At 35.4% G+C, this 13,514-nt stretch overlaps 2 protein-coding genes across 5 annotated transcripts in view; both read right to left on the bottom strand.

Moving 5' to 3' along the window:
• Positions 1–7,481, bottom strand: part of macf1a (microtubule actin crosslinking factor 1a) — a 172,741-nt gene extending 165,260 nt beyond the window's left edge. For 3 of the 4 annotated variants that reach the window (XM_079877826.1, XM_079877827.1, XM_079877834.1), the window contains exons 1-2: positions 7,221–7,450; positions 2,718–2,952 (exon numbers count right to left, since the gene is read on the bottom strand). In XM_079877826.1, coding sequence (XP_079733952.1) covers positions 2,718–2,940 — 223 coding nt within the window. In that variant the 5' untranslated portion in view covers positions 2,941–2,952; positions 7,221–7,450. Of the gene's footprint in view, positions 1–2,717; positions 2,953–7,220 lie in introns of all 4 variants that reach the window. The other variant, XM_079877833.1, reaches the window with a different exon arrangement.
• A 3,272-nt stretch (positions 7,482–10,753) lies between these two features.
• ndufs5 (NADH:ubiquinone oxidoreductase subunit S5) lies at positions 10,754–12,381 on the bottom strand. The gene is made up of 3 exons (XM_079879417.1): positions 12,266–12,381; positions 11,072–11,291; positions 10,754–10,999 (listed from the first exon to the last, which is right to left on the bottom strand). The coding sequence occupies exons 2-3, from the start codon at positions 11,285–11,287 to the stop codon at positions 10,895–10,897; spliced, it is 321 nt and encodes a 106-aa protein (XP_079735543.1). The 5' UTR covers positions 11,288–11,291; positions 12,266–12,381; the 3' UTR covers positions 10,754–10,894.
• Between the last annotated feature and the right edge of the window lie 1,133 nt (positions 12,382–13,514).

Genomic DNA, 13,514 nt, shown 5'->3' with positions numbered 1-13,514 from the left:
GAAGCTCTAAAAGTGTTTTTCCATTGTGACTGCACGTCATGCCGCATTTAAACTGTGTGAAGTTATGGCTCCATCAGCCTCTTATCCTCTTTCTTGGGTTTGTGTTGATTCAGACATCACTTACAACAGTAAACGGCCACCCAGCCTGAAACGTATTTGTCGTCGCTGTGATTTAGCTAATTTATTGCCTTTGGATTGCAGCTTGGGTTGAACTTCACCTGCACGCACACACAAAATGAAAGGTGGATAGAGCTGAGATCTGTGTGCATAGAGCTGTTTGTGTTTGGAAACTTTCTATGTTTTCTAGGCAACTGTCATAACTGTTTTGCAGCATGGCATTCCAAGAGTGAAGTGCTGTAAATCACACACACCTGCTTTCCTTCCAGTTATTCCCTCCATGCTCATTGTCTCTCTAACCTCGTCCCTTTAATATGCCATCAAGACTCTTCCCCTTTAACCTCCTGTTTGAACTTTGTCCCTTTTTTGCCCTTTCCTTCCTCACTACTCTTGTCTTTTCATTTTCTAAATTCCAATTCAAGTCTCCCGGTCATTTAGTTCAACCAAGGACTCTCTCTTTTTCTCAAACTCAAATTGAAATTCAAACGATCTCGCTAACTGTACTTCACTATTTGTTTTTCGGGCTTTCGCCCTTTCCCTCCTACTTCATAGCCATGGAAACTAAAGGGGGACTGGAAAAGGAAACAGGTAACCCATGGCAACAAGGGAACTGAGGGATTCAGGCTGAGTCACCCTTTGAGCTGCCTGAAAAGTAGTGATTGGCCCTGGAAGGCCCCTAGACACCTCTCTACCTCCATACTAAGTGTCTGAAATACTAATAAACAATCACTAAAGCATACAGATTTGATACATCACAGTTCTTTGTTGTTCTTACATTTATCTGGCTAAAGCTTCACAACTATATATATATATATATTAGTGCTGTCAAATCGATTAATCAATTAATCACATCTAACATAAAAGTATACTGTATATACACACACATATATTTATACATACATATATTTATGTGTACATGTATATACACACACACAGACATATATATATAATATAATAATAATATATACACACATACAGTATATTATGTAAACAAAAACTTTTATGCTAGATGCGATTAATCGTGATAATTGATTTGACAGCACTAATCTATATGTATCTATCTATCTATCTATCTATCTATCTATCTATCTATCTATCTATCTATATATATATATATATATACTGTATATTCCCTGAACTAACTTAAAAAAGTTCAGATTATCTAATATTTTAAGATACTTATTGCATATTTATGAGGGTCTGCAGGGGTGCTCTCAATTATATAATTTCCTGTGTTATGTTTTTTCTGCATGTTATATATATATTTTTTAAAGTTTTTTAAATATTGACAAGCAGTTTTTTTTTTACAATATTATTTTTAGTTTTTACAGAAAGTTTTAGTTTTCTTTTCAAGAATTTCATTCTTTTAATCAGTTTCTTACTTATTTATCATGACAGCTGTTTCACCCTGATATTTTTTACTTTATATTTTTCTTTAAACATAAAAAAAAACATGCTCATCACAGAAGAGCTGTAGTTAAGTCATTGTGTGTATTTTAATGTATTTTTAGATGAATTAATAGATCCAAAAAATAAAAATTACAAATGAGTTACATCTTGTCATATGTAGACTTCAATGATGTTTATTGCTGTCAAGTCTTATATATTTTAGGCTTACAATTATGTAAAAATTCATAAAGCTTAGACAATTTCAGCCATCATCCTCCTATAACAACAACCAAGAATCTCAGACCAAAAAAAGACCCAAACGTTGATGGAACAAACACAGATCATGTCTGACAGAGGCGAATCTGGAGGGAGACAAGCCCGACACATGGTCATAAAAATGTGAGGTTAGGATTGGCAGAGAAACCTCTGTTGAGGCCGTAGCCTTTTCCAGATGTGCCTTGGATATCCTTGCATCCGTTTTAGAAACCTAAACAGTGATATATACTGCATATATACCCAGTCACACACACACACAAAAAAGAAATCTATTTCACTTTAGCCAGTTTTCTCTTTGTATCCAGCAACTGGTTAGAAACACAGACACGGTCTGTCAGGAGTAATGAAATCAGCAGGAAAAGCTATGCAACAGCCAGCGTGACTAAAAAGGGTCTCAAAACAGTTTGGCTCCCAACATTTGGCCTCTCTTCTCCCACTCGAGCCAAATGACAGTTTATTTCACAGAGCTTGATCCACATGCAGCTGCATGCATCAATGCTGAACACTAATGTATATCTAAAAACCACTACATGTCTTCCTTTCCAACTTTAGTCAGTTGCCAGATTGCTTTGTATCCAATCAAATGACTCAGGGCACACAAAACAAGGGCCATTTGCTCAATAAGTAAGTCTAATTTCTACATTAGATTTAAAGTGACTGCATTATTGTGTTTAAAGGGATATCATAAAAAAACAAAACTTTTTTGTCTATACAATGAAGGTCAATGGGGTCCAATGTTGTTTTGGACCCCATTCACTTTCATTATATGGACAAAACACAATATTTTTCAAAATATATTCGTGTTCCTCAGAAGAAGCAAAATCATACTGGTTTGGAACAAAAGGGTGGATTTCCATTTTAGGGTGAACTATCCCTTTAAATATTGAAGAACTCTTTCTGAACAAACATTTCACAATTTCAGTCAAATCTCTTACCTGCGACTCGCACAACCGCTCTCTCCGCGGGGTCCAGCACTGAGTCCTGGCTCTTGCGCTTACGTCTCTCATGTTTCGATAGGTTCCATGGCAGAGTGTCCCCTTTGGGCCCGGCTGTGCTTTGGGCACAGGGCGAGAGAGAGCCTCCAGACCTCTCACTGCGGAACGAACGCTCGCTCACACACGAACGTTCGCTCAGGCTCTCCTCATCCGAGGAAGACATCTCGCCAGGGGGCTGGGAGGAGGGATATGAGGGGTAGCAGGGGAAAAAAAGGAAACAGAAATAAGGTCACGACAAAAAGAGAAGCATGTAAGAAACTCAATAAGATGCATAATTCATCACCCACATGGCTATTCAGGACAGCATACTACTATATATACTAGAGAACATGAGTCCAAAATAATGCAGGATTTGTGAGAACATGAACACTGCAATAAAATGAAAGTAAAAGAGATGATGGCAGATGCTTTTGGAGATCAGGTAAACATCGCTGACTCACTTCAACAATGATGATGAGAAGGAAAAGTGGCAGGCGGATCGAAATCTCTTTTCAGTCACAGTACTATTAAAACAGGTCCTGATCAGTATTGGACATTGTATTTGGCTGGGCCAGACCTCTCTGATGTGCATTCCTCTGTGATCAGCTGGAAGGAATAGGACCCATGGGGGCTGGAGTAGGTTCCTGTCCGTCACATTACTTCACATGAGCTGAACTCATCAATACAAGTGAGCTCAGAGCAAGATGTGCTCCCCTTTCCAAACTAATCACGTCATTTATGAAAGGCTTGCAAGAGGAGCTATGGCTACTCTGAGATCTAAGATAAATCTCAGTATATATATATACAATAATTGTACAATTGCAACTGTATTAATAAATACAATTATTTTTTGCTAAAATTCTCAATCAACTTAAGTATCTGAGTCAATGACAAATAAAGAAAATAAAGTGTTTTGTAAAATATATATATTTTTAAAAATCAAATATAAAACCTCATAAAAACTCATATCATTTTTGAGAAATGCTTTGATTTATTGACTAGAAATGATACCAGAGCCATTGTCAGGGGATACAACCGGGAATCTTGTGTTGTCCCAGGCCCTGTGATGAGTGGGTTTTCTATGGTGTAGCCTACAAACTGAGCCGAGGGGAGAGGGGGCTCACACATTTTTTTTTTTTTTTTTTTTTCATTTTTTAACTTTTTGAATATTACTATTTCCTTAATAAATAGTAAAATAATAAAGGATCATGGCAAATAACTTTTTATATTTATGATAATCTATTCGATTTTTTATGTTTAGCCTACTTTCGATGATTTTTTTTCCTAGTACCTATTTCATAATACATTTTTAAATAATAAATCACTATGCCATTGCCAAATTACATTTTTATTTTATTTTTCATTATGTTTTTTTTTTTTTTTTTTTACTTTTGATTAATCTTTTTTCTTCATTACAAAGAGTGGCTATTTTACTATTAGTTCTTTCTCAACATTTAACATTTAATTTGTATAATATTATGTTACATGCTTCAAGAGCACCTTTTCCTGTAGCTCAACCAGTAGAGCATGGTACCATGAATCTTGGGTTTGATTCCCACACTGTAAAAAAAAAATTGTTGGTTTAACTTAAAAAAGTAAGTTACCTGGTTTTGAGTTCATTGAAATTAAAAATTTGAGTTAATACAACAAATGAGATTGGTTAAATAAATAGAAACTAAAAACAGTATGCTATCTGAATCACGTTCATTAACTAAGTTGATTTGACAGAAGATAAAAAGTTTTTTTATCTAAAAAAATGAGTTTTTACAGTGCAGGAAATGCATAAGCTGATAATCCCCTCAAATGCAATGCGGTTTACTTTGGATACAAGTGTGACAAATACATACATGCAATGTTCTACGTTATAATGTGAAGTCTATAATGTGAAAGTGTACATTCCCTGCGTACAACCATGTGTTGAGCTTTGTCTTTACTGCTTCTAAAAAGCAGGAGTTCACTAGAAACCATGTTGCTGAAGCAAGATCTCTTTGCCATCCCGCTGTTGCCTGACAGCATGGTGGTTCAGTGGCAGCCAGCAGATATAAATAGAGGCAATGCTGTATTCAAAACCTTGCTATGTCATTATGCCTGCGAAGAAAAGGGAGGAAAATACAGCTCTCTTTTTTCATTATTTCATCACTCATTTCTGTCCCACCACCACACTAAGTAAGTTCACAACAGCTGAATGCACCCAATGCACCGACAGAGAGCCGTTGTGTTGATTTAAAGTCTCTCTGCAACTGGCTCTGCGTTTGCACAAAGAGTCGGGCTTCCCACAACGTTCGCCAAGCACGTCCAAGAACAGCTTTAATATTGCGCCACTGCTCCATTTCCCTTCGAGAGAAATTTTAAGTTTGTGGAACAGAGGTTGGTGGCATTTGTTCTCTTGCTGGTGTTTATACAATGTGAGCAAAGATATGCTCACTAATGAGGAAAGAAGCATCTGCTATGAGTAACACTAACACACCACTATAGACACACTCACTCAATAATGAAACTTGCTGGGAACATTAATGGAGGAGGGGATCCTATCATAGCAATGAACAATGGCTTTGCATTATTCAGAGCATCGTGGCCATTTAGGTATTAGTTCTTACAGAAAACGTGACATTTAATCTGGACGTAATGCATGTGGTCAAGCTGTATGTTAGAGCATCAGTTTATGCCTTTATATAGTATTAGGGGCTCACAATTAATTATGCTTCAGCACACATATTTTACATTGGATGTTAAGTAGAGTATCCTTAAAACAATCATTAAAATGTATCAATTTACCATGGTCAGCACAAACTATGTTTATTCTTGTTGCAAGTGAACCTTTTGGTTCCATGCTGTAGGTTCTTCATGGGACCTGTCGATAAAGAACCTTTATTAGATTCATTTTGTTATAGTTATTTTGTTTTCCCTTGCTGTCCACAGAAAGACCCGTTGCCCTATTTTGGGTCACGACCCACCAGTTGAGAACTACTGATCTATTTGAACAGTTCTGACCTGGAAACATCTCCAACACCAGAGATAGACAAATGCAAAGTGAAACCTGCTTGCAAGGATAGAAGCATTTTAATTACTGGGTGAAATATGATCAACTCTATTAAAGAAATCACAAGACAGGCCGCAATCACAGACACTATTTGTCCTATTTTTTTGTGGTTTTGCATGTTTGCCAAGGGCAGTAGCTACAATAAGCCCCATTTGATCAGATCAAGGATGGATTACAAACCAGGCCAATGGGGCCAGTGCCCAAGGCCTCTAACTGTCAGGAACCTAGAGATGTAAAACTGATGTTATACAAACAGTGCAATGTGTGCTAGTAGTGACTATAGCCATAATGTGATGTAAATTAAGAAATGAAAGATATTATCAACAGCTTTAAAGCCGTAATTGCAACTTTCTGACTTGTCGCAGCTGTGACATCATGTAATTTATTGTTATTTAGACATCACATCACAAAAACTGCAAGACGTAGTGGCACCGTAGACTTCATAACTTCTAAATTTGTAAATGAGGTGATGCAAATGGCTACACACACAGCAAACATGGTGTATGTGCATCTTCTACAGGAGCACAGGGCAGAAAGCCATCTGTGGAGGCTGTTAGAAATAGCTTTTACCCACCCAACCTTGTACTTTCACATTTTAGACCAGGAATGCATGTGATTATGTAAACTTATTGAGCACAAGCCTTTTGTTCACTTCTCTCCCTGGAAGAGATCAATGAATGAATATTCACAATTGAAGGGAAAGACATGTGCATGGATCCATATTTGCCTAGGAACGCCCCTTCATTCAACACGTAGGCTTCCAGTGCTACTGCATATGATGGAAAATCCGACACATTTCGCGAATCGGTTCTTCAAGGAATCGAATTCAGCGTTGCGCTTTTAGGGTCATGGCGTAATAGTGTGTTGCATCCAGGATTCAGCTCACAAATCAGTTTGTTCAATCTAAATAAAATGTTTGAATGTAGGTAGGCTACATTATTAAAGTTAATTTACTCTAACCACCATGTTCACTACGAAAAGATCCGAGTCTCAAGAACGATTCGTTCACACATCAGAGATTGTAATGTGGTGAAATCGAGGAGAGTGACCACAGAGGTGTGCAGAGCCTCTTTGTCCAAACACACTGAATAACGGACTATATATAAAGGTCCATTCATGCAGGCGTGAAATGAATAAATCATCACCTTTATCTGTAATTAATAACCGAGAAAAATTAACACCTCGGCTCGCTCTCTAAAGAGAGAAAAGCACTTCCGATGCTCGGTTATTAAATGGAAATGAGGATGCTTGTAGAAAATCTTGAGGTTTTTTTTTTACATGATATTTCAGCGTTCAGTAATGAGACGTTAAAGCACAAACTAAAGCTAAGATGGTGACACACATGTGTAAAAAACGATTATTGTCAGACACACACACCCCGAGGCTGTCGGACAGAGTAACGACGGACATTTGGACCTTCTTACCGTATAACGGCAGAGCCCGTTCCCGCACGCAGGGTGACAGAGGCGGGGATGCGCTGCTCTCAATCCCGACAAACACGCCTCTCAGCCGGCCAGGGAAACACTGACTCTCGGTCCGTTTCGCACCGACCCGGTAGACAGAAGAGCAGAATGGAGACTGTGATTCGGTAATGGCTGTCTATTCCCCTCCTTTCATATCCCTCCTTCTCTCCCGCTCTCTCTTTCTCCAGCCCCCTCCTCCTCTTCCTCACTCTCTCCTTTCTCATCCACCCTTAAGCCCAACCCTCTTTAAATGATGATGATGATGATTTTAATACTTTATTATAGGTATTATATAAAAATCATAAGACTAAATCTAATAAATTCAATCAAAATTCCCATCAGTTCAAACCCTCTTTACTGAGGATGATGATTTTAATAATACTTTATTAAAAGCATTATATGAAAACCATAAGACCAAGTCTAATATATTAAATCAAAATTCCCATTAGTTCAATCTAATAATCTCAGTTCAATGTGAATTTTATTTTAGTATCATATAACAGTACAGGGAAAAGGATGCTTCACACATTGCTTGCATCTAAATTCTTCTTAATGCAACATAGGATGCAAAGACAAATTTTAAATGTGTTTTTGTAATATAACAAACGTTATGTAACACAGCTGAAAAATAAGAATCTAAACCAGTCTAAGACGTTTTTTGGTAAAAGTTTTTTCTTTTTCTTTCTTCTTCTGATCTGACCAGCTAGATCAGATGAAGAACAGCTTATCCTGGTTGCAAGACCAGCTAAAAACAGCAAACCAGATTAGAACATTAGTTAAATCATAGTATGTGGCCAAAACATAAAAAATAATGGTAACACTTTACAATAAGGTTTTATTTGTTAACATTAGTTAATATATTAACTAACAATGCGCAGTACATTTGTTCTTAGTTAATGTTAGTTATTACAAAATAGTCTTTCATGCTATTTCACATTACATGAACTCTGTTAACAAAGCTTTTGATTTGAATAATAATGTATTAGTACATGTTGAAATTAACATGAACTAAGATAAATAAATGCTATAGAACTATTAATTCTTAGCTCATCGTATCTAAGTAACTATGATCCATATTGTAAAGTGTTACCAAACTAATAAAAGTATAATCCATAATGAATCTGTGGTGAAGAATCTGTGTGTCCTCAGTGATCTGCAGTGGAATTCAGTGTGACAGTGAAGGATTAACTGCTGCTGCTGGACTGATCAAACACAACCATCACAGCCCTGCTAAAAATACAGTGGACATCCTGTGGATAACTTTGCCAAATTTGAACTCTAGAAAGATTGTCATCACGTGAAGCCAAACAACATATAAAATGGACTAGATCTTACAGTGACATTTTGTATAAAGCCATCTTTTAACCTTAAACAGGCTTAATTGAACCCATGTGATGGTCGGCACGTCTTCATCCCACTCGTACCAGACTTTACATTTGAACTTTGCTCAGGCAAACTGTTCTAAGCGTCTCGACAGAAATATCTAGCAATTTATGAACCATCCTCATTCAATTATTCAGGCAGTTTATGACCCATGCTCACCCAATTATTCCCATTCGATTGCTTAGGCTTTGCATAAAAGTCACAGTAATATAAAAGTAATTTCTCTGGAGCATCATACATTGATGCTTCATTTATTAGTTTAAATCATCAATTGAAGGAAATTGAAGCTCAAAAATAGTGGTTTGTTACTGCCACCCACTGACCAACATACCAAATAACTAATCTTGTCAGGACCACTGGCTTAGTAATGTAATTGGGATGTCAGATGGATTGATGCATTCATATTAAGCTTTCATTTGGACGCTGTCCCGTGGGAAGCTTTACCAAACCACTTAAAGACAGTTGAATTCAATTCAGGCTCAAAGACAGATTAAATAAACTGTACCACGGTACAATACAGATAATCAGACGGTTTCGCACTACCTGAAGAATGAATTCAAGTTGAATGCATTATATCAGTGGTTCTGAAGCAGGGGGCCTCAGAAACTTATAGGGGAGCACGGGATGAACGAATTACTAATATTAAAATAATGTTAACATTTTTAAAACCATAATATACTCACCATAACCATGTGTGTGTGTATATATGTATATATAAATTCTAGTATAAATTACAAATTCAAAAACACATAAAATATAATCTGCAATGATATTTCAGTTCCCCCACCCCACTATATCTAAAACTAAATTATATTATACATTTATATATATATATATATATATATATATATATATATATATATATATATATATATATATATATATATATATATTAGGGCTGTCAAAAGATTAATCGCGATTAATCGCATCCAAAATAAAAGTTTGTGTTTGCATAATATATGTGTGTGTACTGTGTATAATTATTTTGTATATATAAATACACACACATGCTTGTATATATTTAAGAAATATTTGCATACATATACTGTATATATTTATATATAATTTATATTATATATAAATATAATTTTTTATATATATAAATTATACAAAAATCAACATTTTTCTTAAATATATACAAGCATGTGTGAGTATACAAAATAATTATACACAGTACACACACATATATTATGCAAACACAAACTTTTATTTTGGATGCGATTAATCGCGATTAATCTTTTGACAGCCCTAATATATATATATATATATATATATATATACACTGCCGTTCACAAGTTTGGGGTCGCTAAGATTTTTAATGTTTTTAAGAGTCTCTTCTGCTCACCAAAGCTGTGTTTATTTGCTTAAAAATACAGTACAAATTGTGAAATATTATTCCAGTGTAAATCAGCTGTTTTCTATGTAAATATATAGTAAAGTGTAATTTATTCCTGTGATCAAAGCTGAATTTTCAGCGTCATAACTCCAGTCTTCAGTGTCACACGATCCTTCAGAAATCATTCTAATATGATGATTTGATGATCAAGAAACATTTATGATTATTATCAGTGTTGAAAACAGTTCAGATTTCTGTGGAAACCGTCATACATTTTATTTCTCAGGATTCTTTGATGAATAGAAAGTTCAAAAGAACAACATTTATTTGAAATAGAATCTTTTGTAACATTATAAACGTCTTTACTGTCACTTTTGATCAATTTAATGTGTCCTTGATGAATAAAATTATTAATTTCTTTAACTTCTTTCCAAAAAAAAAAAAAAAAAAAAAAAAAAATTCTTACTGACCCCAAACTTGTGAACGTTAGTGTGTATATATATAACTAATTATTTTATGGAGTAGATTCCCAAGGATATATTGAAGAATAGTAACAAATCAGTTTTGGTGACCATTGACTTCCATTGTATGGAGGAGCAATATATCTGAAAATGTCTTCTTTAATGTTCCGCAGAAGAAAGAATGCCATACAGGTTTGGAGTGATATATGGGTGAGTAAAGGATAACAAAAGATTTCAGTTTTGGCTAAACTATCCCTTTAAGAGTTGTATTGCATATTTACCCTAAATATAACATATACTATAGACAACACCAATGACATGGAATCATTATATTTATTTCTTGAACATTAAACAATGTTGATACAGCAATATTATAATACATGAGCAAGAAATGAACTGTACAACAGTATGATGGTGTTGCGAGTGATTGTATATTGGGTCTGGGGTTGGTGAATTCACGGCCGGGCATCTTCACTGCCCGTGTGGTGCAGAGGGGCAGTGTAAGTTCCCTCTTTAATCATCTTCTTCTTCTGCTGACGGATCTCATATAAGCGCTCTTGCTGTAAGGAGTGATAATTATGTTAGTAATGTGAACAGCCTCAAATACATTGAATATTTCAGAATTTACTTACAGTCTTTCGGTGGTGCAAGCACTCATAGAAGTCTTCCAACTCCAGCTTGCACTCCTTTTTGGCCCGGGTTTGGCCGATGCCGTGGGCGCACTCTATCCACTCCTTCTCGAAGGCATGACAGCGAGCCGCCCGCTTCTGTGGCTGTTCCCCACTCTGAGCCAAGAGCCACTGGTCCAGGTTAATCCCGAGCTTTGACTGGAGGTCAATGAACGGCATGATTCTAGGAAATGAATTGAAATATTCTATGTAAAAATAATGCAATCTTGGCTAAAAACAATGAATGAACAAACACTTTTGTTAAAATAAATTACACCTCAATGTTTATTTCAGGCACTAAAGTCAGCATGAAACAGAAGTTGCGATAGTGTTTTCTTCCCAGTTGTGACAATGTAATATGAGTGAAACAGCTTCTAAACGAGAAAAAATGTTGGACGGGAACTGATTGGATCGTAGTGGCTTGCTATTGCTGTTCTCATGTGATTGACAGGTTGCCCCGCCCTCGCGCCAGTAAACACGTCATCAGAGAAGAGATGTCATTTCAAGAGAGAGGGGAAGTTATTTTGATTAAAGATTACGAGGGCACATATAATCATATGATTTTCAAGGATAAATCATAAATAAGAAATCCTGCAAAATCCCATAAAAAATAAAGAATGGTCAATTTTGACTTCATGGCTTTAAGTAAAACAAAAAGTGGTTATATACAACTACTCAGTCTCTCCACAACTTGTTTATTATATGCATGTTGACAGCGGACATGCCTAAATTATTATTCCGTATATTACAGCTATGTGCCTTCAGATACGTATTGTGCTTTCAACTAATATAAACGTTTTGGCTATTAAAGAGAGTTGCTGAACGACCTAGTTAATGTTTATGACTAGTAACGGGACATTAATAAGCTTGCGTTAAAAACAACAAGCGATCTGTCAGATCATGCAATTGGCTAATATTATATTTAACATTTGCACATGTTTACTTTATCAGTGTGGAATAAACAAGCAGTATTTTGGTAATCGTCGTCTTGCTGTTGGCTAACTTGCTAGCCTAACGGCAGGCCAGATAACGATACAGCCAAATGTGTTTATTCTAATGTAATGCATGTACAGCTAAATGTTTATATTAGAGCTGCTATATTTATAAACGTCCCATATAAGATACAAAAGCTGTCAAATTGTAAATGCAAAGACTGACCGTTCGGTTCAGAGTCACTTTAACCTTCCTCAGGCCCACAGTTCACTTACGACCGCTGCCGTAAACCAGACGCTGCTTCTTTACGCCACTGCTGCAAACATGCTGACGTCAATGTTGCACACGCACAGTAGGGGGCAGTGTTGGCATATTTTTGGTATTTTCAGTTCAGGTATTTTGAATTGAAGCCTGAACCAGTGTTCTTTTATTAGTAGTAAATATTAATATAACACTGGTTCATGTAAAATAAAAAAAATTACACACACACACAAAGATATATATATATATATAATTTGAATATTTTTAGCTTTTTTTTTAGCTTTAATTTTGAACTTTAGTCATTTTGGTAGGTGCTTGTCACTCTTTTTTTTAAGTAGGCTATTACTATTTAGATTTTATTTTATTTTATTTAAGTTTTAGTTATTTATTTCCAGTTAGTGATTTTTACTGTGCTTCTACTTATTTCAGTCTTTTTTGTCTCTTTTTCTTTAAGTTGAAGTTTTAATATTTTAGTTTTACTTAATAACCTTGCACCGAACCTTTAAAATGTGTTGTAAAATTTTAATTATTTATGTAATTATCAATGTAATTCACAATGTACCTAAGGTGAATATAACGGATGAATTAAGCAATGTATTGTATTTCTGATTCATTTTACAACCAGTTTTTCAGTCTTTAATCCAAAAATGAGCCTCACATGTTTTGAGAGCGTAAGTTTGATCATTAGGTCTGCAGGCTTTCTACTCTCAGTTTGAACATACCTCAATTACAGTTACAAAATTTGCCATAAAGGAGGAAAAGAGTCCAAACTTGCCACAAAGGAGGAAATGTTTAATTTTTTATGTTGTTTCAAACACTCACAGCCAGTGCAGTTATCTTTGTGGGGATGTACAAAACAACGCCAGATTGAACACACATTCTCTTCAGCATATTGCTTACGTAACTGAATTTAGTTGTTAACACTCATTTCACAATAACCAGTTTATAGTCAAATGATCAAGTAATTTTCACAATTCGCTCATAAACCTAAAAATATAAACGCATCTTCACACAACCCAAAAAAAAAAAAGAGAGCAAAAGCTGTGACGACCACAAATCCATTTTTTGTGATTACAAGACAAAGCTAATCCATCATTACATGTAAATTCTCTCTGCAGCCAAATATAATTATGAGATTCAGAAAGCATAGCATGTTAAGAATGCAAAACAAAATGACAATATTTTATTACATCCAAAATTAAATAACAAAATC

This window comes from Squalius cephalus, assembly GCF_949319135.1.
Source record: "Squalius cephalus genome assembly, chromosome: 8".
Lineage (NCBI taxonomy): Eukaryota > Metazoa > Chordata > Actinopteri > Cypriniformes > Leuciscidae > Squalius > Squalius cephalus.
The sequence above is the reverse complement of the archived record's forward strand: the minus strand, read 5'-3'. Positions and strand labels throughout refer to the sequence as shown.

Excerpts from the sequence above, each read along its gene's own strand:
- ndufs5 (XM_079879417.1), bottom strand. The coding sequence starts at position 11,287 with ATGCCGTTCATTGACCTCCAGTCAAAGCTCGGGATTAACCTGGACCAG. Across the intron at positions 11,000-11,071 it reads GCTTGCACCACCGAAAGACT|CAAGAGCGCTTATATGAGAT; the intron begins GTAAGTAAATTC and ends CACTCCTTACAG.